Genomic DNA, 21,608 nt, shown 5'->3' with positions numbered 1-21,608 from the left:
AGTATCATTCGCCAATCTATCCTAGCCAATTCACGCCTCATACCTTCAAAGTTACCCTTCTTTAAGTTCTGGACCATGGTCTCTGAATTAACTGTTTCATTTTCCATCCTAATGCAGAATTCCACCATATTATGGTCACTCTTCCCCAAGGGGCCTCGCACAACGAGATTGCTAATTAATCCTCTCTCATTACACAACACCCAGTCTAAAATGGCCTCCCCCCTAGTTGGTTCCTCGACATATTGGTCTAGAAAACCATCCCTTATGCACTCCAGGAAATCCTCCTCCACCGTATTGCTTCCAGTTTGGTTAACCCAATCTATGTGCATATTAAAGTCACCCATTATAACTGCTGCACCTTTATTGCACGCACCCCTAATTTCATGTTTGATGCCCTCCCCAAGATCACTACTACTGTTAGTGATGAGACTGCCATCACGGAGCCAAAACTGACAAAATTATATGGGCTCTCGTGAAAGTTGGACAGAAATAAAACCCACAGGGAATGGCATAATGAACTGCCTTTTTAGCTCAAAAATCTGCTGAATGAACAAGCTGGCTGACCAGATGACCTACGCTGTGGGACGTAGCACTGAATTTGTACATGTGCTTCTTAGTACCTATAAAGTGGAGACATCTTTCACAATAAAAGATATGCAAATACATAAAATGAAAAATTATTAAACAGTAATGTTTAATCAAAGGAAACCTTTTTAACATAAAATTGATATCCGTTGCATGTTCTGAACCAAATATAATTATAATTTACTCAAGTTAAAGTTTTGAAATTCTAAGATTATTAAAATTTTCAATCAATGAAAAATTTCACAAGTTCTGTGCAGCATTTGGTATCACGTTTGTTACGTTAGCACTAGTCCAGGTATCAAGTCACAAAACATCCAGCTTATATTACGTCTGCAAACCTCTTTGCACCAGTGTTTTATTGACTAGCATTATGTATTCAGACTGTTTTAAGAACTGCAACAGCTCTAAGTTGCACTGTTGCTTCAGCAGCAGTACAGTAACCTTGTGTTATTTAACGGACAGGCACTTTTAAACTGATTCACCCCTATAAAATGGGATCAATAGAATGATTAAGATCGGGCCTCATAATCAGTCAGCAATAATCTGTATCAAAGCCCAACATTCTTAGAACGGTTTGGATTTTGAAAGGTGTACCTATTGGCTAGAGTGAATGATTCAACAGGTTCAATGCAGATCAGCCCATTCACTACAGGTGAAAGCTTGTTGATGTGGCAAGATCTGGTAGACTACCGAGCAGGCATTAATTCTTGTATTCCAAGGACGTTATTTGAATTTTGAAGTGTTGCACCATTGGGCTTTTAAAAGCACCATTCTTAATTAGCAGATTTAAATAAGAACATAATATATTTGAGAAGCACAGGTAGGTGCTGGCAATATGGCCACTGGATCATAGAATCACATTAATTGAGCAAAGATGCATTCTGCATGTCTAAAATTAAGAGGTGTTAATGTTGTTCCCACCATAAGGTCATTCATTATTCTCCTCATAATAACGTTGTTTCATAGCTCTGTATTTCCTAAGATAATACAAAGCCTCCAGTTCCTTTATCACAAACTGCCCCCGAGCTATTAGTTCCTTGATTTGCTCAGGATCCGTAACATCTTTGTTTTTCAAGAAAGCCTTCTTAAGACGATCTCTGAAGTAGTCTGCTCCCTTTGGGTACTCCTTGCCGAGGTACAGCAACTTTAAGACAAAACATTGATCTTTTAGTCAAGGGTGATGCATTTTTTTCCCAATTTTTATTGCATTTAAAGAAATAAAGCTAACATTAAGCAACCTTCATTACTTGCTCTTCCCTCCAGGATGTTTTTCAGCTTACTACTCCAGTCTAATACTGGAGAACTGAAACCAGCTAATTCCAGAGACTTTTGCTTCCAAGACTTGGGGCTGATCTGATCGAGGTTTATAAGATGATGAAGGGAAACGATTGTGTTCGAGTTGACTGTTTGTCCCAATTAAGTAAGTTAGGGAGGACCAGGGGTCAGTTTTATATAAGGCCAGCTCTAGGTTAGAAGTCAGGAGATGGATTTTTTTCTCAGAATAGTGGACCTGTGAAACAGGCTGCCGGCTCGTGCGATGGACGCTGAGAACTGGACCTGTTTGACTGGGGCGGAAATCATGGGTGTGAAATCCCAGCCTCACCGGGTCCACATGGAGTGTTTATGGACACGGCGAGGCCTCGCAAAAGCCAGTTTTGGGGGCGCAATGCGCATATGGCGACAACCGGCTTTTCCGATCTGTCAAAGTTTTGGCTTGACAGATCGAATGCATCCCTGGGAGAGGAACATTCATGCAGAAGAGATTGGGCTATTTGCCCAACTCATGCCCAGCGAATGTCCTTCAAACTTTTACACCTGGTACATATAAAAATTAAATTTAAACACATTTTGGAGTAAAAACCCTGTTCATTAAGATAAGTTTATTTTAAACCCTATTAAAACACTTTTTTTAAAAATCCAAAAAATATATATTTTTTTAAAAACATTTAATTAACTTTAATTTCAATTAATTTTAAATGAGATGTATTTTTTATTTATGTTGTGTTTGGGTGTTTATGGGGTTTATTCTCATTGATAGTAATAGGAACTCGTAAAATCAGAGTTACATAGAAACAGAAACATAGAAAATAGGTGCAGGAGTAGGCCATTCAGCCCTTCTAGCCTGCACCACCATTCAATGAGTTCATGGCTGAACATGCAACTTCAGTACCCTCTTCCTGCTTTCTCGCCATACCCCTTGATCCCCCGAGTAGTAAGGACTTCATCTAACTCCCTTTTGAATATATTTAGTGAATTGGCCTCAACTACTTTCTGTGGTAGAGAATTCCACAGGTTCACCACTCTCTGGGTGAAGAAGTTTCTCCTCATCTCAGTCCTAAATGGCTTACCCCTTATCCTTAGACTGTGACCCCTGGTTCTGGACTTCCCCAACATTGGGAACATTCTTCCTGCATCTAACCTGTCTAAACCCGTCAGAATTTTAAACGTTTCTATGAGGACCCCTCTCATTCTTCTGAACTCCAGTGAATACAAGCCCAGTTGATCCAGTCTTTCTTGATAGGTCAGTCCCACCATCCCGGGAATCAGTCTGGTGAATCTTCGCTGCACTCTCTCAATAGCAAGAATGTCCTTCCTCAAGTTAGGAGACCAAAACTGTACACAATACTCCAGGTGTGGCCTCACCAAGGTCCTGTACAACTGTAGCAACACCTCCCTGCCCCTGTACTCAAATCCCCTCGCTATGAAGGCCAACATGCCATTTGCTTTCTTAACCGCCTGCTGTACCTGCATGCCAACCTTCAATGACTGATGTACCATGACACCCAGGTCTCGTTGCATCTCCCCTTTTCCTAATCTGTCACCATTCAGATAATAGTCTGTCTCTCTGTTTTTACCACCAAAGTGGATAACCTCACATTTATTCACATTATACTTCATCTGCCATGCATTTGCCCACTCACCTAACCTATCCAAGTCACTCTGCAGCCTCATAGCATCCTCCTCGCAGCTCACACTGCCACCCAACTTAGTGTCATCCGCAAATTTGGAGACACTACATTTAATCCCCTCGTCTAAATCATTAATGTACAATGTAAACAGCTGGGGCCCCAGCACAGAACCTTGCGGTACCCCACTAGTCACTGCCTGCCATTCTGAAAAGTACCCATTTACTCCTACTCTTTGCTTCCTGTCTGACAACCAGTTCTCAATCCACGTCAGCACACTACCCCCAATCCCATGTGCTTTAACTTTGCACATTAATCTCTTGTGTGGGACCTTGTCGAAAGCCTTCTGAAAGTCCAAATATACCACATCAACTGGTTCTCCCTTGTCCACTTTACTGGAAACATCCTCAAAAAATTCCAGAAGGTTTGTCAAGCATGATTTCCCTTTCACAGATCCATGCTGACTTGGACCTATCATGTCACCATTTTCCAAATGCACTGCTATGACATCCTTAATAATTGATTCCATCATTTTACCCACTACCGAGGTCAGGCTGACCGGTCTATAATTCCCTGTTTTCTCTCTCTCTCCTTTTTTAAAAAGTGGGGTTACATTGGCTACCCTCCACTCCATAGGAACTGATCCAGAGTCAATGGAATGTTGGAAAATGACTGTCAATGCATCCACTATTTCCAAGGCCACCTCCTTAAGTACTCTGGGATGCAGTCCATCAGGCCCTGGGGATTTATCGGCCTTCAATCCCATCAATTTCCCCAACACAATTTCCCGACTAATAAAGATTTCCCTCAGTTCCTCCTCCTTACTAGACCCTCTGACCCCTTTTATATCCGGAAGGTTGTTTGTGTCCTCCTTAGTGAATACCGAACCAAAGTACTTGTTCAATTGGTCTGCCATTTCTTTGTTTCCCGTTATGACTTCCCCTGATTCTGACTGCAGGGAACCTACGTTTGTCTTTACTAACCTTTTTCTCTTTACATACCTATAGAAACTTTTGCAATCCGCCTTAATGCTCCCTGCAAGCTTCTTCTCGTACTCCATTTTCCCTGCCCTAATCAAACCCTTTGTCCTCCTCTGCTGAGTTCTAAATCTCTCCCAGTCCCTGGGTTCGCTGCTATTTCTGGCCAATTTGTATGCCACTTCCTTGGCTTTAATACTATCCCTGATTTCCCTTGATAGCCATGGTTGAGCCACCTTCCCTTTTTTATTTTTACGCCAGACAGGAATGTACAATTGTTGTAGTTCATCCATGCAGTCTCTAAATGTCTGCCATTGCACATCCACAGTCAACCCCTTAAGTATCATTCGCCAATCTATCCTAGCCAATTCACGCCTCATACCTTCAAAGTTACCCTTCTTTAAGTTCTGGACCATGGTCTCTGAATTAACTGTTTCATTCTCCATTCTAATGCAGAATTCCACCATATTATGGTCACTCTTCCCCAAGGGGCCTCGCACAACGAGATTGCTAATTAATCCTCTCTCATTACACAACACCCAGTCGAAGATGGCCTCCCACCTAGTTGGTTCCTCGACATATTGGTCTAGAAAACCATCCCTTATGCACTCCAGGAAATCCTCCTCCACCGTATTGCTTCCAGTTTGGCTCGCCCAATCTATGTGCATATTAAAGTCACCCATTATAACTGCTGCACCTTTATTGCATGCACCCCTAATTTCCTGTTTGATACCCTCCCCAACATCACTACTACTGTTTGGAGGTCTGTACACAACTCCCACTAACGTTTTTTGCCCTTTGGTGTTCTGCAGCTCTACCCATATAGATTCCACATCATCCAAGCTAATGTCTTTCCTAACTATTGCATTAATCTCCTCTTTAACCAGCAATGCTACCCCACCTCCTTTTCCTTTTATTCCATCCTTCCTGAATGTTGAATACCCCTGATCATCCTGGAGCCCGTCTCCGTAATCCCAATCACATCTTATTTGTTAACATCTATTTGCACAGTTAATTCATCCACCTTATTGTGGATACTCCTTGCATTAAGACACAAAGCCTTCAGGCTTGTTTTTTTAACACCCTTTGTCCTTTTAGAATTTTGCAATACAGTGTTCCCATTACTATCAATGAGAATACAGAACCGTGAGTGGTGGTCCAGTCCCACGTGACTCCAGCTTCTCCGTCCGTACCTCGAAGACGGGGGCGCGCTGCGATGCGTGGGAAAAGACGACCTCCGACCAGAATTGAAGGTGCCTCCTGGACCACTAGGTATTTTTGCATAAAAATTTTGGGTGGGAGGCGTTTGTCCGAAGGAGCCTCCAATTGGAAGTTCAGGGCCCAAAGATGGGCACAGCATAAAATACAGGGCCAGAGTAGAGAGGAATTTCCCAGATATCTCCTCCCCCCCAATTGGCCTGGGATTTTAACCTAGTTTTTCGCCTCTCCCAGGAGATCACATGGTTTCAGGTGGGGTGGAGAGTATAAATATTATACACATAGTATCACAATTGTGTGGGACAAGCTGGATGGACAATAGGGTCTTTTTCTCTATCATTGTTGGTATAAAATAGAATGGTTAAAGTGCCAAGCCCGCGCCCATTCTCTCCGCAGCCTTGCAAATTCCCCTCCCCCAGGTACCCATCCAATTACCTCCGAAAGCCACGATTGAATCCGCCTCCACCACCCTCTCATTTCGCTTTTGGTTCTTCTGCCAATCACCTTAAATCTGTCTTCTGGTTCTCGACCCTTATGTTCGTGTGCAACTCCATCTCCTCCCTGACTATTCATTCAGCTTGAAACAGATGGTACAGTCTTGGTGTTCTGTTAGATCTGGAGTGGGGCTTTAAAATCCATATCTTCTCCACCACTAATACTGCATACTTCCAGCTTTCCAACATTACCTGCCTTCGTTCTTACTGCTGCTGAACCCTTATCCACACCTTTGTTTCCTCCAGACTTGATTTCTTGCACACCTTCCTCTGGCCTCCCAAACACTCCGCCTGTACAAATTCCAATTGGCCCAAAATTCTACTGCTTGTATCGTGTCTCGTACTAAGTCCTGCTTGCCCACCATCCTTCACAGGCTTCCTCGCTCTAAATTCAAAACCCTCGTCATCGTTTGCAAATACCTCCAGGACATTGCCCCTCCCACCCACTGCAACCTCATCCAGCCCTACATCCCAGCTTCCGCACCATTGCCGTCAACACTGATCTCCTGTACATACCCCCTCTCCAAGCATTTGTCACTTGGTGGTGGAGCATTCACCGTCTAGAACTTCCTCCTAGACCGCTTCCTCCTCCTACTTCCCTACTCAGCCTCCTGAAAAACAATCTTTTTGACCATTATTTCAGCCAGCTCTCTCAATTCTCCTCCTACTTGCTGAATTGGGCACTTTATTATGTTAAAGGTGCTATACAAAGGTTGGTTGTTATTCTTCTGAATATTCTGTGCTCAAATGTCATTGAGCTATTTGAGGACACTATTCCTTCTATAATTTTTAGGTAATGGTAACTCAAGCGGCCTGAATAAGTAGCTACCAAGTGGCCTAATTGGGGTGGGGGAGGTAATGTATGACTGTACTGGATGCGAATAGGACTTTGTTCTACGGACCGCACGGTTTGACTCATCAGCTGTGGCCTTGCTCTGTTTTCAGTCGCTTCACATTTTTGCCAAATTGGTTTCTGATCTCCTGGACTTCTCTGGATATCTAGACTACATTTCTGCTTTTAACTACACTGGATTACACCACTACCTTCCTGCAATGGCCTACACTGGTCGTTTGGGGGCAGCCAAAATGGAGGAGGACACTCCATAGCCCCTTGTGGTCGAGTGTCAAAGGCCTTTGTAAGGTCAAAGGCGGCCATAAGGCTCAGAGACGTGGACCATATACAGTAAACACCTCAAATCGCTGGAGAAACACCATCAACGATGTCTGCACAAGATCCAGCAAATCCCCTGGGAAGACAGACGCACCAACGTTAGCATTCTCAATCAGGCCAACATCCCCAGCATTGAAGTACTGACCACACTCGGCCAGCTGTGCTGGCCACATTGTTCGCATGCCTGACACAAAACTCCCAAAGCAAGCGTTCTACTTGGAACTCCTATATGGCAAGCGAGCCCAAGGTGGGCAGAGGAAACGTTTCAAGGACACCCTTAAAACCTCCTTGATAAAATCCCCACCGACATCTGGGAGTCTCTGGCCAAAGACTGCCCTAAGTGGAGGAAGAGCATCCGGGAGGGCGCTGAGCACTTCGAGTCTCATTGCCGAGAGCATGCAGCAAACAAGCGCAGGCAGTGGAAGGAGCGTGCGGCAAACCTGTCCCACCCACCCTTTCCTTCAACCACTGTCTGTCCCATCTGTGATGGGGACTGTAATTCCCATATTGGACTGTTCAGTCACCTAAGAACTCATTTTTAAAGAGTGGAAGCAAGTCTTCCTCGATTTCGAGGGACTGCCTATGATGATGATGAGACTGGTCTGTACTGTAAGACCTACCTGCTGTTTCTCCATCTCCGCTGAAGATTATTTTTTACCTTTTAACTGCGGCTGTGTCTCTGTTGAACTGGTTCTACTGTTTGTTCAGCTCTGCTGGCATCTAGCTGCTGCTGCTGCTGCTTCACTTGCTGTCCGATGACTCCTCCTACTGGTTTTCAATTTTGCTGGTCGCTTGCTTGTGGTTTTACTTTTTCTCCGCTGCTTTGATCTACGGTGACCTCCAACTTGCGTCAACTTCGCCATCATCTTTCCGACTCTTTCCTACAGAAACAACCTCCATCCTCGAACTCTCTACACTTCAAACAGCTTCTGGACTTCACTCGCCTGCTTTGCACAGCGGTTCGTCGATGCTCTGTGCCGGCCCCATCCTGCTCATGTCGGCTTTGTCCTTCCATGGGACCTCTGACCCTGGTCTCCCTACTATTGTACCCCATTAATTATACATCTAAACAGGCCTATGTAACCTGAGCTTTTCTCCTGTCCATTCGTGAGCGCACTTTGGCTGTCGCTCCGGACCCGAGCTATTCAATAGTTTCTATCCCCCTCTTTTCCTTTTCTCTCTATCCCTCCGTCGCCATGCCTCCTTTCATCTCTCCTCTCTCAGATACTCTGTCCTCCCAAATCCCGACCCCAATCCTTCCACCTTCCTATTCCAAGTTTGCCTTTCTGGCATCCTACGAAGGGCCCATCAAGGCACTCGTCACTGCCTCTTTATGAGCAGCAACCCCAACTGTTCCATCCTGTTCTCACCAACCAGCGCACCCACTGGGGACTAATCTTGCCAGTCTCCCCCCCCCGTCCCCCACCTCCAGCACTGACCCAGTGGATGCCGGCAGTGGGGCAGCCATCACCGACCCTCACCGCATCTCCTTCCAGATGTCCGTTCGCTTGCGAACAAGGCCCTTGCCATCCATGAGCTTATCGTGGATGATGTCATCAACATCACGGCCCTGACGGAAACCTGGTTGAGGGGTGATGGCACCTTACCCTTAAATGAAGCCTCTCCATCTGGCTATACCTTCCACCACTCGTCCCACTCAGACCGCCGTGGTAGCAATGTGGCTCTCATCAGCAAATCACACCTTGGTCTGTCCCTCTGCTCATCTGGCACTTTCTCCTCCTTTGAGCATCTCACCTTATTCCACCCTGCTCACCTCAATTAAAATTCTCGTTCTCCACCACCCACCCAAGTACCATAAAAATTTTCTTACTGATATATTATCACTGCTTTCCTTCCTCAGCCTCGGCACCGAACGACTTCTCATCCTTGGTGATTTCAAACTCCATCTCAATTCATCATGCAATCTCTCATCTGAGTTCACTAGCCTCCTTTCCTCCCTTGATGTAAACTGCCCAACCCTTATTCACGGCCATCCTCTCAACCTTACCATCTCTTGTGACCTCGCTACTCCAATCGTCTATTTGGCCATCTCTGACACTTCCTCATATCATAACAAAAATAGGTGCAGGAGATAAACACTGCTTCTATTCTCCATTGCTAACCGTCTTCTTAAACCCCCTCTCTCCTGTCTCCACCCTCACCTCCGACAATAAGTGCGAGGAGCTCATGGACTTTTGTCTCAAAGATTGAAACCATCCGTTCAGCTGCCTCTGCCACTTCCCTTCCTTCCCCTAGCCCACCGGGCCAAACTTCTTCTCAGGATCCCACTCACTCTAGCCCTGACCTCAGCTTTTTACCAGTTTCTCTCCGATCTTCCCTCATGGCCTCGCCGAGCTCATCTTGTCCATGAGACCCACTTCCTGCTCCCTTGACCCTATAACTACCCAACTTCCTTTACTGGTTCCTGTATTAGCTCCTCAGGTACTGTCTCTCTCTCTCCCTCAAATCTGCTATCATCACCCCTCTCCACAAAAAACCCTCGACTCCTCCGTTCTTGCAAACTACTGCCCCATCTCCAACCACCCTTTTCTCTCCAAAGTCCTTTATCGTGTTGTCGCCTCCCAAATCCGTGCCCATCTTTCTCGCAATTCCATGTTTGAATTGTCCAATCCGGTTTCCGCGCCTGTCACAATGATATCCTTTGACTGTGACAAAGGCAAACTATCCCTCCTCATCCTTCTTGACATGTCTGTAGCCTCTGACATGGTTGACCACTCCATCCTCCTCCAACGCCTCTCCACCGTCGTCCAGCTGGATGGGACTGCACTCGCCTGGTTCCATTCTAATCGATCGAATCCTAGCCAGAGAATCACCTACAACGGCTTCTCTTCCTGCCCCCGCGTCGTTACCATCGGTGTCCCCCAAGGATCTATCCTTGGCCTCCTATTTCTCATCTACATGTTGCCCCTTGGCGACATCATCCAAAAACACATGTACGCTGCTGACACCCAGCTCTACCTCCCTACCACTTCTCTCGACCCCTCCAGTCTTTATATTGTCAGACTGCTTGTCCGACATCCAGTTCTGGATGAGCAGAAATATTCTCCAATTAAATATTGGTGAGACAGAAACCATTGTTTTGGTCCCCGACACAAATTCTGTTCCCTAGCCACTGACTCCATCCCTCTCCCCAACTTATGTCTGAGGCTGAACCACACTATTCGAAAAATTAGTGAGCTTTCGACCACAGATCCGCAGCATAACTAAGACCGTTTATTTTCACAGAGCATACTCACTGTTGTAATGTAAGAAATGCAGCCACCAATTTGCACACAGCAAGCTCCCATAAACAGTAACCAGATTATCTGTTTTTTAATGATGTTGATTGAGGGTTAAATATTGGGCAGGACACAGGATAACTCCCCTGCTCTTCTTTGAAATAGTGCCATGGGATCTTTTAAATCCAGCTGAGAGGGCAGACGGGACCTCGGTCTAATGTCTCATTCGAAAGACGGCAGCTCCGACAGTGCAGCACTCCCTCAGTACCCTGTACTACACTGGAGTCCTGACTCAAACCAAAGTTGTATTAGCAAGTGACAAACCCAAGTGATATGAATTTACAGCAAGAATTTCAAGCGTGATAACGTCATCTGAGCCATATTTAGATCCTATAGATTTTTGTTAGGTAAAAATATCAAGGGTATAGAGAAAAGGGGAGTAAATGGAGTTGACATACAGATCAGCAATGATCTAATTGAATGGCTTGAGGGGCTAAATAAATCCCAATCTCTGGCCTGCAATTACATTTAGCGAGGTTGAGGGTGCAGGGTCACTGAATCAATCCTAATACAACTACGTTTCCATACACAGTATATATAATAGGTACCAAGGCGTATGTTAAAGGCTGTAGCCTAATCTCTGGTTTCAAACTATTTTCGAAACCAATTGAACTCTGACCGAGTGGTTAAAATGTCACTGATCTTCATGCTGATTGCATTCACTTTGACCCCTGCTTCCTTTAAAATAAAAAATCTATATTTTGTTCATTCACAGGATGTGGATGTTGCTGGCAAGGCCAGCATTTATTCCCTATCCCTAATTGCCCTTGAACCGCTGCAGTCCGTGTGGTGAAGGCACTCCCATACCTTAAACATCTTAAAATATACACAGTGTGCACAGATATGCTTGAAAATAAAAACTCACGGAGCTTCTCACTGAACCAGCAGCTTCTCCCCCGGTGTCCTGGTCAATATTTATCTCTTAAGCAACAGCACTAAAATACATTACATCTCATTGCTGTTTGTGGGGTCTTACCTTGTGCAAATTGGCTGTCGCTTTCCTCTACATTACAACTGTAACTTTTTCATTGGCTGCAAAGCACTTTGGGACATGCTGAGATCATGAAAGGTAGATAGAAACATAGAAAATAGGAGCAGTAGTAGGCCATTCGGCCCTTCGAGTCTGCACCGCCATTCAATATGATCATGGCTGATCCTCTATCTCAACACCATATTCCCGCTTTTTCCCCATTCCCCTTGATGCCATCTATCTCCCTCTTAAATATATTCAGTGACTTGGCCTCCACAGCCTTCTGTGGTATAGAATTCCATAGGTTCACCACCCTCAGTGAAAACATTTCTCCTAATCTCGGTACTAAATTTCCTACCCTGTATCCTAAGACTGTGACCCCTTGTTCTAGACTTCCCAGCCAGGGGAAACATCCTCCGCGCATCCAGTCTGTCCAACCCAGTCAGAATTTTATACGTTTCATTGAGATCCCCTCTCATTCTTCTAAACTCTAGTGAATACAGGCCTAGTCGACCCAATCTCTTCTCATACGACAGTCCTGCCATCCCAGGAATCAGTCTGGTGAAGCTTTGCTGCACTCCCTCTATGGGAAGTATATCCTTTCTTGGGTAAGGAGACCAAAACTGCACACAATACTCCAGGTGCGGTCTTACCAAGGCCCTGTATAACTGTAGTAAATGTTTTATCCAATGTTCATGTAAATGTCTGTTAATGTGCTGTCAAATATTGAAATCTTTATTTTCAGTACTTTCCGTTCTTGAATAGATTTGTGTGCACTTTTGGAAGTGGCTTAGTGAGTTTCAGTGAATGGTGAGACGTAAGGGTACTCCTCACAATGGTGGTGAGTGAGAAAGGAATGGCTTGGACATTGTAGGGATGCATTATGGTGCTGGGGTGGGGTGGTGCCAACCTGGCAGACAAGGTGTATAGCGTCAAGTGATGTAAATCTGGCCATGCTCAGGCCATCCCTGCCCTCTCGGGCAGCAATGTGCTCGGGTGCTGATGTCCTGTGTCCTGTGCAGCATCAGTTGATCACGGAGAAGGCTGGTGTTGTTGTTGGTGCTGCTGGTGTGCCTGGTGCTGCTAGTGTTGGGGCTGATCGTGGTGGGATTCTGAGGACCAAGGTGAGAGAGTATAAAGGACACCCATGCTGATGGAATAGATGGCAGGTGAAATAGAGATGACAGAAGCATTCGGTCAATGGTTTGAGAGCTCTTACAATGAGGCGAGAGTGGATGGAGAGTGGAAAGTGGAAAGCCTGCAGAATCTGTGCTGGAAATGGTTTGAGAAACAGCTTCTGCCTGAGGAAAGTGATGGTCTGTCAGGTGGCAGCTTTCACTGTACATTTGAAGCTGTCAAGTAATCAGCTGGAGCAATGGCCACTGAACTCACTCCTTACATTGACAGCCGTGATCCTTGAACAGTGTGGCTCTCGTGGTCATGCAGTTAAAGTAAAAAGGTCAGTTAAAAAAGCCTGTTACCCATCTGTGAACTCGATGCTGATGAATTTAATCAGGTCGCCCGCTGCTGCCGCTCGGGTCTGCACAATACCATCAAACCCGGCATCGGGAAAGGCGCCTTTCGGCAGAGTTTCCCGATCCGATGTATAAAAAACAACCCGCCACCGATTCTGCCCGCTGACACCCTGGAAAATCTTGGCCTAGGCTTTTGCCCCCACAGGAACAGAGGAATATCAGCAGTGATGTCATTGTCAGGCTGCTCATGTGTAGCTCCTCGTGGTCAGAGGCTTTGGCAGCATGCTGCCTGCCAATCGCTTCAGCTGGTCTTGAAGCACTGCTAGAGCTAAAGATAATGGAACACAGCCACAGGAGGAGGCCTTTCAGCCCCTCGAACCTGTTCTGCCATTCAATTAGATCATTTCTGATCTGCATTATAACTTCATCTACGCACCTTGGTTCCATATCCCTTGCCTAACAGAAATCTCTCAATCTCCGTTTTGACATTTTTTATTCACCTCCCAGCCTCGACAGCGCTTTGGGAAAGAGAGTTTCAGATTTCCACTCCTCTTTGTGTAAAGAAGTGCTTCCTTACATCATCCCTCGCTGTAAGTTTAAGGTTATGCCCCCTTATTCTGGCCTCCCCCACCAGAGGAAATAGTTTCTCCCTATCAAATCTTTTAATCATCTTAAACACCTTAATGTTATATTAAAAAAAGTATTTTGTAACACCACGGCATTCTAAATTATCTTATCAACACTCCTTAATCATCCAGACCTCTACCTCACCGACACTTCTCTATATCCCTCCACGGTCCCTAAATTGTCAGACTGCTTGTCCGATATTCAGTTCTGGATGAGCAGAAATTTTCTTCAATTGAATATTAGGAAGACTGAAGCCATTGTTTTCTGTCCCCGCTACAAATTCCGTTCCCTAGCCACGGACTCCATCCCTCTCCCCAACTTCTGTCCGAGGCTGAATCAGACTGTTTGCAACCTTGGTGTCATAATTGACCCTGAAATGAGCTTCCAGCCACATATCAGCAGCATAACTAAGACCACCTAGTTCCACCTCCGTAACATCGCCTGTCTCTGCCCTTGCCTCAGCTTGTCCACTTCTGAAGCCCTCATCCATGTCTTTATTACCTCTAGACATGACTATTCCAATGCACTCCTGGCTGGCCATGCCACATAAACTAGAGATGATCCAAAACTCGGCTGCCTGTGTCCTAACTTGCACCAAGTCCCGCTTACCCATCACCTCTGTGCTCGCTGACCTACACTGGCTCCCGATTAAGCAATGCCTCGATTTCAAAATTCTCATCCTTGTTTTCAAATCCCTCCATGGCCTCTCCCCTCCCTATCTCTATAATCTCCTCCAGCCCCACAACCCCCCGAGATGTCTGCACTCCTCTAATTCTGCTCTCTTGAGCATCCCTGATTATAATCGCTCAACCATTGGTGGCCGTGCCTTCTGTTGCCTGGGCCCTAAGCCCTGGAATTCCCTGACTTAACCTCTCCACCTCTCTATCCTCCTTCAAGACACTCCTTAGAACCTATCTCTTTGACCACACTTTTCGTCACCTGCCCTAATTTCTCCTTATGCGGTTCGGTGTCAATTGTTTTGTCTCATAATACTCCTGTGCAGTGCCTTCGGACGTTTCTCCCCCAACTCTATTACAACTGCACTAACAAAATCCAAACTGTCCAGCCTTTGGCCCTCCGTTCACCAGCACATTTCTGCACCTACCGATCTGCTCAATCACACCCCTCTCCACCATCCTTGATGCCTTAGTACCTGTTAAAACAATTACTCTCTCTCACCCTGTCCGCTCCCCCTGGTACAGCCCTGATCTTCACTCCCTTAAGTCCAAGGGACACAGACATGAACAGATATGGCGGACAACTGGTTTAGCCATTCACCGCCAGATCAGGGCTGTACCAGGGTGAGAGAGAGTAATTGTTTTAACAGGTACTAAGGCATCAAGGATGGTGGTGAAAATTGCTCACTATTCCAGAATCATTCTGGAATGTAAAGTTAAACCCCGGCTTCTAGTCTCCACTGCTAACCGTCTTTTTTAACTCATCTCCCCAGTCTCCACCCTCACCTCCGACAATAATGAGATCCACTTCCTGCTCCCTTGACACTATTCCCATTAAACTGCTGACCACCCAACTTCCTTTTCAGGCTTCTATGTTAAGTGACGTGGTTAATGGTTCAGGTACTGTCCCCCTCTCCCTCAAATCTGCCGTCATCATCCCCCTCCTCAAAAAAAATCAACCCTCGACCCCTCCGTCCTAGCAAACTACCGCCTCATCTCCAACCTCCCTTTCCTCTCCAAAGTCCTTGAACTTGTTGTCGCCTCCCAAATCCATGCCCACCTTTCCTGCAATTTCATGGTTGAATCCGTCCAATCCGGTTTCCGCGTCTACCACAGTACCGAGACCGCTCTCATTAAATTCACAAATGACATCCTTTGTGACTGTGGCAAAGGTAAACTATCCCTCCTCGTCTTCCTGACTTGTCTGCAGCTTTTGACATGGTTGACCACTCTATCCTTCTCCAACACCTCTCCACAGTCATCCAGCTGGGTGGGACTGCACTCGCCTGGTTCCATTCTTATCCATCTAATTGTAGCCGGAGAATCACCTGCAACGGCTTCTCTTTCTCCCTCCCCCCCCCCGGCATCGTTACCTCTGGTGTCCCCAAGGATCTATCCTCGGCCCCCTCCTATTTCTCATCTACTTGTTGCCCCTTGGCGACATCATTTGAAAACACAGTGTCAGTTTCCACATGTACCCAGCTCTACCTCACCACCACTTCTCACAACCGCTCCACGGTCTCTAAATTGTCAGACTGCTTGTCCGACATACAGTTCTGAAGGAGTAGAAATTTTCTCCAATTAAATATTGGGAAGACCGAAGCCATTGTTTTCAGTCCCCGCCACAAACTCCGTTCCCCAGCCACTGACTCCATCCCTCTCCCCAACCTCTGTCTGAGGCTGAACCACACTGTTCAAAACATTAGTGCCACAGATCTGCAGCTTAACTAAGACCGCCTATTTCCACCACCTTAACGTCGCCTGTCTCCACCCTTACCTCAGCTCATCCACTGCTGAAACCTTCATCCATGCCTTTGTTACCTCTAGACTTAACTGTTCCAATGCAGTCCTGGCTGGCCTCCCACATTCTACCCTACGTAAACTAGAGGTGATCCAAAACTCAGCTGCCGTCTCCTAACTCGCACCAAGTCCCATTCACCCATCACCCCTGTGCTCGCTGACCTACACTGGCTTTTGGTTAAGCAATGCCTCGATTTCAAAATTCTCATCCTTGTTTTCAAATCCCTCCATGGCCTCGCCCCTCACTATCTCTAATCTCCTTCAGCCCCACAACCACCCCCCCTTCCTGAGATGTCTCTGCTCCTCTAATTCTGCCCTCTTGAGCATCCCTGATTATAATCGCTTAACCATTGGTGGTCATGCCTTCTGTTGCCTAGGCCCCAAGCTCTGGAATTCGCTTCCTAAAACTCTCCACCACTCTATCCTGCTTCAAGACGCTCCTTAAAACCTACTTCTTTGACCAAGTTTTTGGTCACCTGTCCTAATTTCTCCTTATGTGGTTTGATGTCAAGTTTTTTGGTCTCATAATACTGCCTTGGGACGTTTTACTACATTAAAGTGCTATATAAATACAAGTTGTTGTTGTAAGAATGGCTTGGTCATTGGGTTTTCTACTCCCAACAGGCCATAAAAACAGTTTAAAAGCTACATCAGTAATTTGATGTCCAGCTCTGACTCAACAATTTGTAGCAAATTAAGTGCGTTTTACCCTCAAAACTTCTTATTAATCTTAAGTTTTCCAACCAATATTATAACTGGCCAATTGGGATTGAGGCGATCGTGCACTGACTGAAACCCAGCATTACATTTTTTTTAAATCCTAATCATTAAAAATAGATCCCAGCGGTCACAGAAAGGTTACATTCAGGCTAATTTAGACACACACACACACAATGGGTCTGTTCAGTTATCGGCAGCACTCTGCTACTTGTGCGCATCCTTTGCGTGCGGGCCCAACGGCAGCAGGCTGTTCAGTGTTGGGGAAAGCATAGTCAGGTCTAATTACGCCTTAGGAGCAGTGTCCAGCAGTGATCACCCTTGCCTCAGCTCATCCACTGCTGATGCCCCCATCCATGCCTTTATTATCTCCAGACTTAACTATTCCAATGCACTCCTGGCTGGCCTCCCACATTCTACCCTACATAAACTAGAGGTCATCCAAAACTCGGCTGCCCGCGTCCTAACTCGCTCCAAGTCCCTGGATCCCAATCCGGAATGGGAAACTCTGTTGATTTTTTATTCCTCCCCAGCCTAACCCAAGGAGCTGAAGGCCATTGCATACAAGGGGTTGTCCTGGAAACTACCTGACCTCCATGACTCAGTCCCACATCAAGCAGTGTATCTACCTGCTCAATCATGGGGAATGACTCATCAGGGGAGGGCAGCAGCAGCCAAGTTCATGGCACCGTGGCTGGCTCTGCTGCACAGGAGGGCAAGAAAAAGAGTGGGAGAGCGATAGTGATAGGGGATTCAATTGTGAGGGGAATAGATAGGCGTTTCTGCGGCCGCAACCGAGACTCCAGGATGGTATGTTGCCTCCCTGGTGCAAGGGTCAAGGATGTCTCGGAGCGGGTGCAGGACATTCTGAAATGGGAGGGAGAACAGCCAGTTGTCGTGGTGCACATTGGTACCAACGACATAGGCAAAAAAAGGGATGAGGTCCTACGAAACGAATTTAAGGAGCTAGGAGCTAAATTAAAAAGTAGGACCTCAAAAGTAGTAATCTCGGGATTGCTACCAGTGCCACGTGATAGTCAGAGTAGGAATCGCAGGATAGCGCAGATGAATACGTGGCTTGAGCAGTGGTGCAGCAGGGAGGGATTCAAATTCCTGGGGCATTGGGACCGGTTCTGGGGGAGGTGGGACCAGTACAAACCGGACGGTCTGCACCTGGGCAGGACTGGAACCAATGTCCTAGGGGGAGTGTTTGCTAGTGCTGTTGGGGAGGATTTAAACTAATATGGCAGGGGGATGGGAACCAATGCAGGGAGACAGAGGGAAACAAAAAGGAGCCAAAAGCAAAAGACAGAAAGGAGATGAGGAAAAGTGTAGGGCAGAGAAACCCAAGGCAAAGAACAAAAAGGGCCACTGTACAGCAAAATTCTAAAAGGACAAAGGGTGTTAATAAAACAAGCCTGAAGGCTTTGTGTCTTAATGCAAGGAGTATCCGCAATAAGGTGGATGAATTAATTGTGCAAATAGATGTTAACAAATATGATGTGATTGGGATTACGGAGACGTGGCTCCAGGATGATCAGGGCTGGGAACTCAACATTCAGGGGTATTCAACATTCAGGAAGGATAGAATAAAAGGAAAAGGAGGTGGGGTAGCATTGCTGGTTAAAGAGGAGATTAATGCAATAGTTAGGAAAGACATTAGCTTGGATGATGTGGAATCTATATGGGTAGAGCTGCAGAACACCAAAGGGCAAAAAACGTTAGTAGGAGTTGTGTACAGACCTCCAAACAGTAGTAGGGATGTTGGGGAGGGCATCAAACAGGAAATTAGGGGTGCATGCAATAAAGGTGTAGCAGTTATAATGGGTGACTTTAATATGCACATAGATTGGGCTAGCCAAACTGGAAGCAATACGGTGGAGGAGGATTTCCTGGAGTGCATAAGGGATGGTTTTCTAGACCAATATGTTGAGGAACCAACTAGGGGGGAGGCCATCTTAGACTGGGTGTTGTGTAATGAGAGAGGATTAATTAGCAATCTCATTGTGCGAGGCCCCTTGGGGAAGAGTGACCATAATATGGTGGAATTCTGCATTAGGATGGAGAATGAAACAGTAATTTCAGAGACCATGGTCCAGAACTTAAAGAAGGGTAACTTTGAAGGTATGAGGCGTGAATTGGCTAGGATAGATTGGCGAATGATACTTAGGGGGTTGACTGTGGATGGGCAATGGCAGACATTTAGAGACCGCATGGATGAAGTACAACAATTGTACATTCCTGTCTGGCGTAAAAATAAAAAGGGGAAGGTGGCTCAACCGTGGCTATCTAGGGAAATCAGGGATAGTATTAAAGCCAAGGAAGTGGCATACAAATTGGCCAGAAATAGCAGCGAACCTGGGGACTGGGAGAAATTTAGAACTCAGCAGAGGAGGACAAAGGGTTTGATTAGGACAGGGAAAATGGAGTACGAGAAGAAGCTTGCAGGGAACATTAAGGCGGATTGCAAAAGTTTCTATAGGTATGTAAAGAGAAAAAGGTTGGTGAAGACAAACGTAGGTCCCCTGCAGTCAGAATCAGGGGAAGTCATAACGGGGAACAAAGAAATGGCGGATCAATTGAACAAGTACTTTGGTTCGGTATTCACTAAGGAGGATACAAACAACCTTCCGGATATAAAAGGGGTCAGAGGGTCTAGTAAGGAAGAGGAACTGAGGGAAATCTTTATTAGTCGGGAAATTGTGTTGGGGAAATTGATGGGATTGAAGGCCGATAAATCCCCAGGGCCTGATGGCCTGCATCCTAGAGTACTTAAGGAGGTGGCCTTGGAAATAGCGGATGCATTGACAGTCATTTTCCAACATTCCATTGACTCTGGATCAGTTCCTATGGAGTGGAGGGTAGCCAATGTAACCCCACTTTTTAAAAAAGGAGGGAGAGAGAAAACAGGGAATTATAGACCGGTCAGCCTGACCTCAGTAGTGGGTAAAATGATGGAATCAATTATTAAGGATGTCATAGCAGTGCATCTGGAAAATGGTGACATGATAGGTCGAAGTCAGCATGGATTTGTGAAAGGGAAATCATGCTTGACAAATCTTCTGGAATTTTTTGAGGATGTTTCCAGTAAAGTGGACAAAGGAGAACCAGTTGATGTGGTATATTTGGACTTTCAGAAGGCTTTCGACAAGGTCCCACACAAGAGATTAATGTGCAAAGTTAAAGCACATGGGATTGGGGGTAGTGTGCTGACGTGGATTGAGAACTGGTTGTCAGACAGGAAGCAAAGAGTAGGAGTAAACGGGTACTTTTCAGAATGGCAGGCAGTGACTAGTGGAGTGCCGCAAGGTTCTGTGCTGGGGCCCCAGCTGTTTACATTGTACATTAATGATTTAGACGAGGGGATTAAATGCAGTATCTCCAAATTTGCGGATGATACTAAGTTGGGTGGCAGTGTGAGCTGCGAGGAGGATGCTATTAGGCTGCAGAGTGACTTGGATAGGTTAGGTGAGTGGGCAAATGCATGGCAGATGAAGTATAATGTGGATAAATGTGAGGTTATCCACTTTGGTGGTAAAAACAGAGAGACAGACTATTATCTGAATGGTGACAGATTAGGAAAAGGGAAGGTGCAACGAGACCTGGGTGTCATGGTACATCAGTCATTGAAGGTTGGCATGCAGGTACAGCAGGCGGTTAAGAAAGCAAATGGCATGTTGGCCTTCATAGCGAGGGGATTTGAATACAGGGGCAGGGAGGTGTTGCTACAGTTGTACAGGGCCTTGGTGAGGCCACACCTGGAGTATTGTGTACAGTTTTGGTCTCCTAACTTGAGGAAGGACATTCTTGCTATTGAGGGAGTGCAGCGAAGGTTCACCAGACTGATTCCCGGGATGGCGGGACTGACCTATCAAGAAAGATTGGATCAATTGGGCTTGTATTCACTGGAGTTCAGAAGAATGAGAGGGGACCTCATAGAAACGTTTAAAATTCTGACGGGTTTAGACAGGTTAGATGCAGAAAGAATGTTCCCAATGTTGGGGAGGTCCAGAATCAGGGGTCACAGTCTGAGGATAAGGGGTAAGCCATTTAGGACCGAGATGAGGAGAAACTTCTTCACCCAGAGAGTGGTGAACCTGTGGAATTCTCTACCACAGAAAGTAGTTGAGGCCAATTCACTAAATATATTCAAAAGGGAGTTAGATGAAGTCCTTACTACTCGGGGGATCAAGGGTTATGGCGAGAAAGCAGGAAGGGGGTACTGAAGTTTCATGTTCAGCCATGAACTCATTGAATGGCGGTGCAGGCTAGAAGGGCTGAATGGCCTGCTCCTGCACCTATTTTCTATGTTTCTATGTTTCTATAAATTAGTCACTAAACAATGTTACAGCTGATGATCAGAAACGTACATTTTTATACAGCTTTACGACTTCGCTTCTTAAGGGATTTGCCATGTTCCAACGGTTACTGTAACAAAACAAAAGGGCTCAGATTCAGTTACATTAAAAGGCAGCCTTGGCTCAAGTAGCAGCACTCTTACCTCGGAGTCAGAAGATCGTGGGTTCGAGCCCCACTCCAGCACTTGAGCATAGAATCTGGCCTGACACTTCAGCGCAAGTAACGAGGGAGTGCGACACTGTCGGAGATGCCATCATTTGGATGAGATGTTAGACCCCATCTGCCTGCTCAGATGAATGGCAAAGATCCCATGGGACTATTTCGAGATCAGGG

At 45.9% G+C, this 21,608-nt stretch overlaps 1 protein-coding gene across 2 annotated transcripts in view; it reads right to left on the bottom strand.

The window, feature by feature from the left end:
• Positions 1–672: 672 nt before the first annotated feature.
• Positions 673–21,608, bottom strand: part of LOC139278033 (electron transfer flavoprotein regulatory factor 1-like) — a 32,942-nt gene continuing 12,006 nt past the window's right edge. The window contains exons 2-3 of one of the 2 annotated variants that reach the window (XM_070896694.1): positions 21,287–21,344; positions 673–1,729 (exon numbers count right to left, since the gene is read on the bottom strand). In XM_070896694.1, the coding sequence (XP_070752795.1) occupies positions 1,514–1,729; positions 21,287–21,344 (274 nt within the window). In that variant the 3' untranslated portion in view covers positions 673–1,513. Of the gene's footprint in view, positions 1,730–6,121; positions 6,316–21,286; positions 21,345–21,608 lie in introns of those variants that run through there. The other variant, XM_070896695.1, reaches the window with a different exon arrangement.

This window comes from Pristiophorus japonicus, chromosome 13 (genome assembly GCF_044704955.1).
Source record: "Pristiophorus japonicus isolate sPriJap1 chromosome 13, sPriJap1.hap1, whole genome shotgun sequence".
Lineage (NCBI taxonomy): Eukaryota > Metazoa > Chordata > Chondrichthyes > Pristiophoridae > Pristiophorus > Pristiophorus japonicus.
The sequence above is the reverse complement of the archived record's forward strand: the minus strand, read 5'-3'. Positions and strand labels throughout refer to the sequence as shown.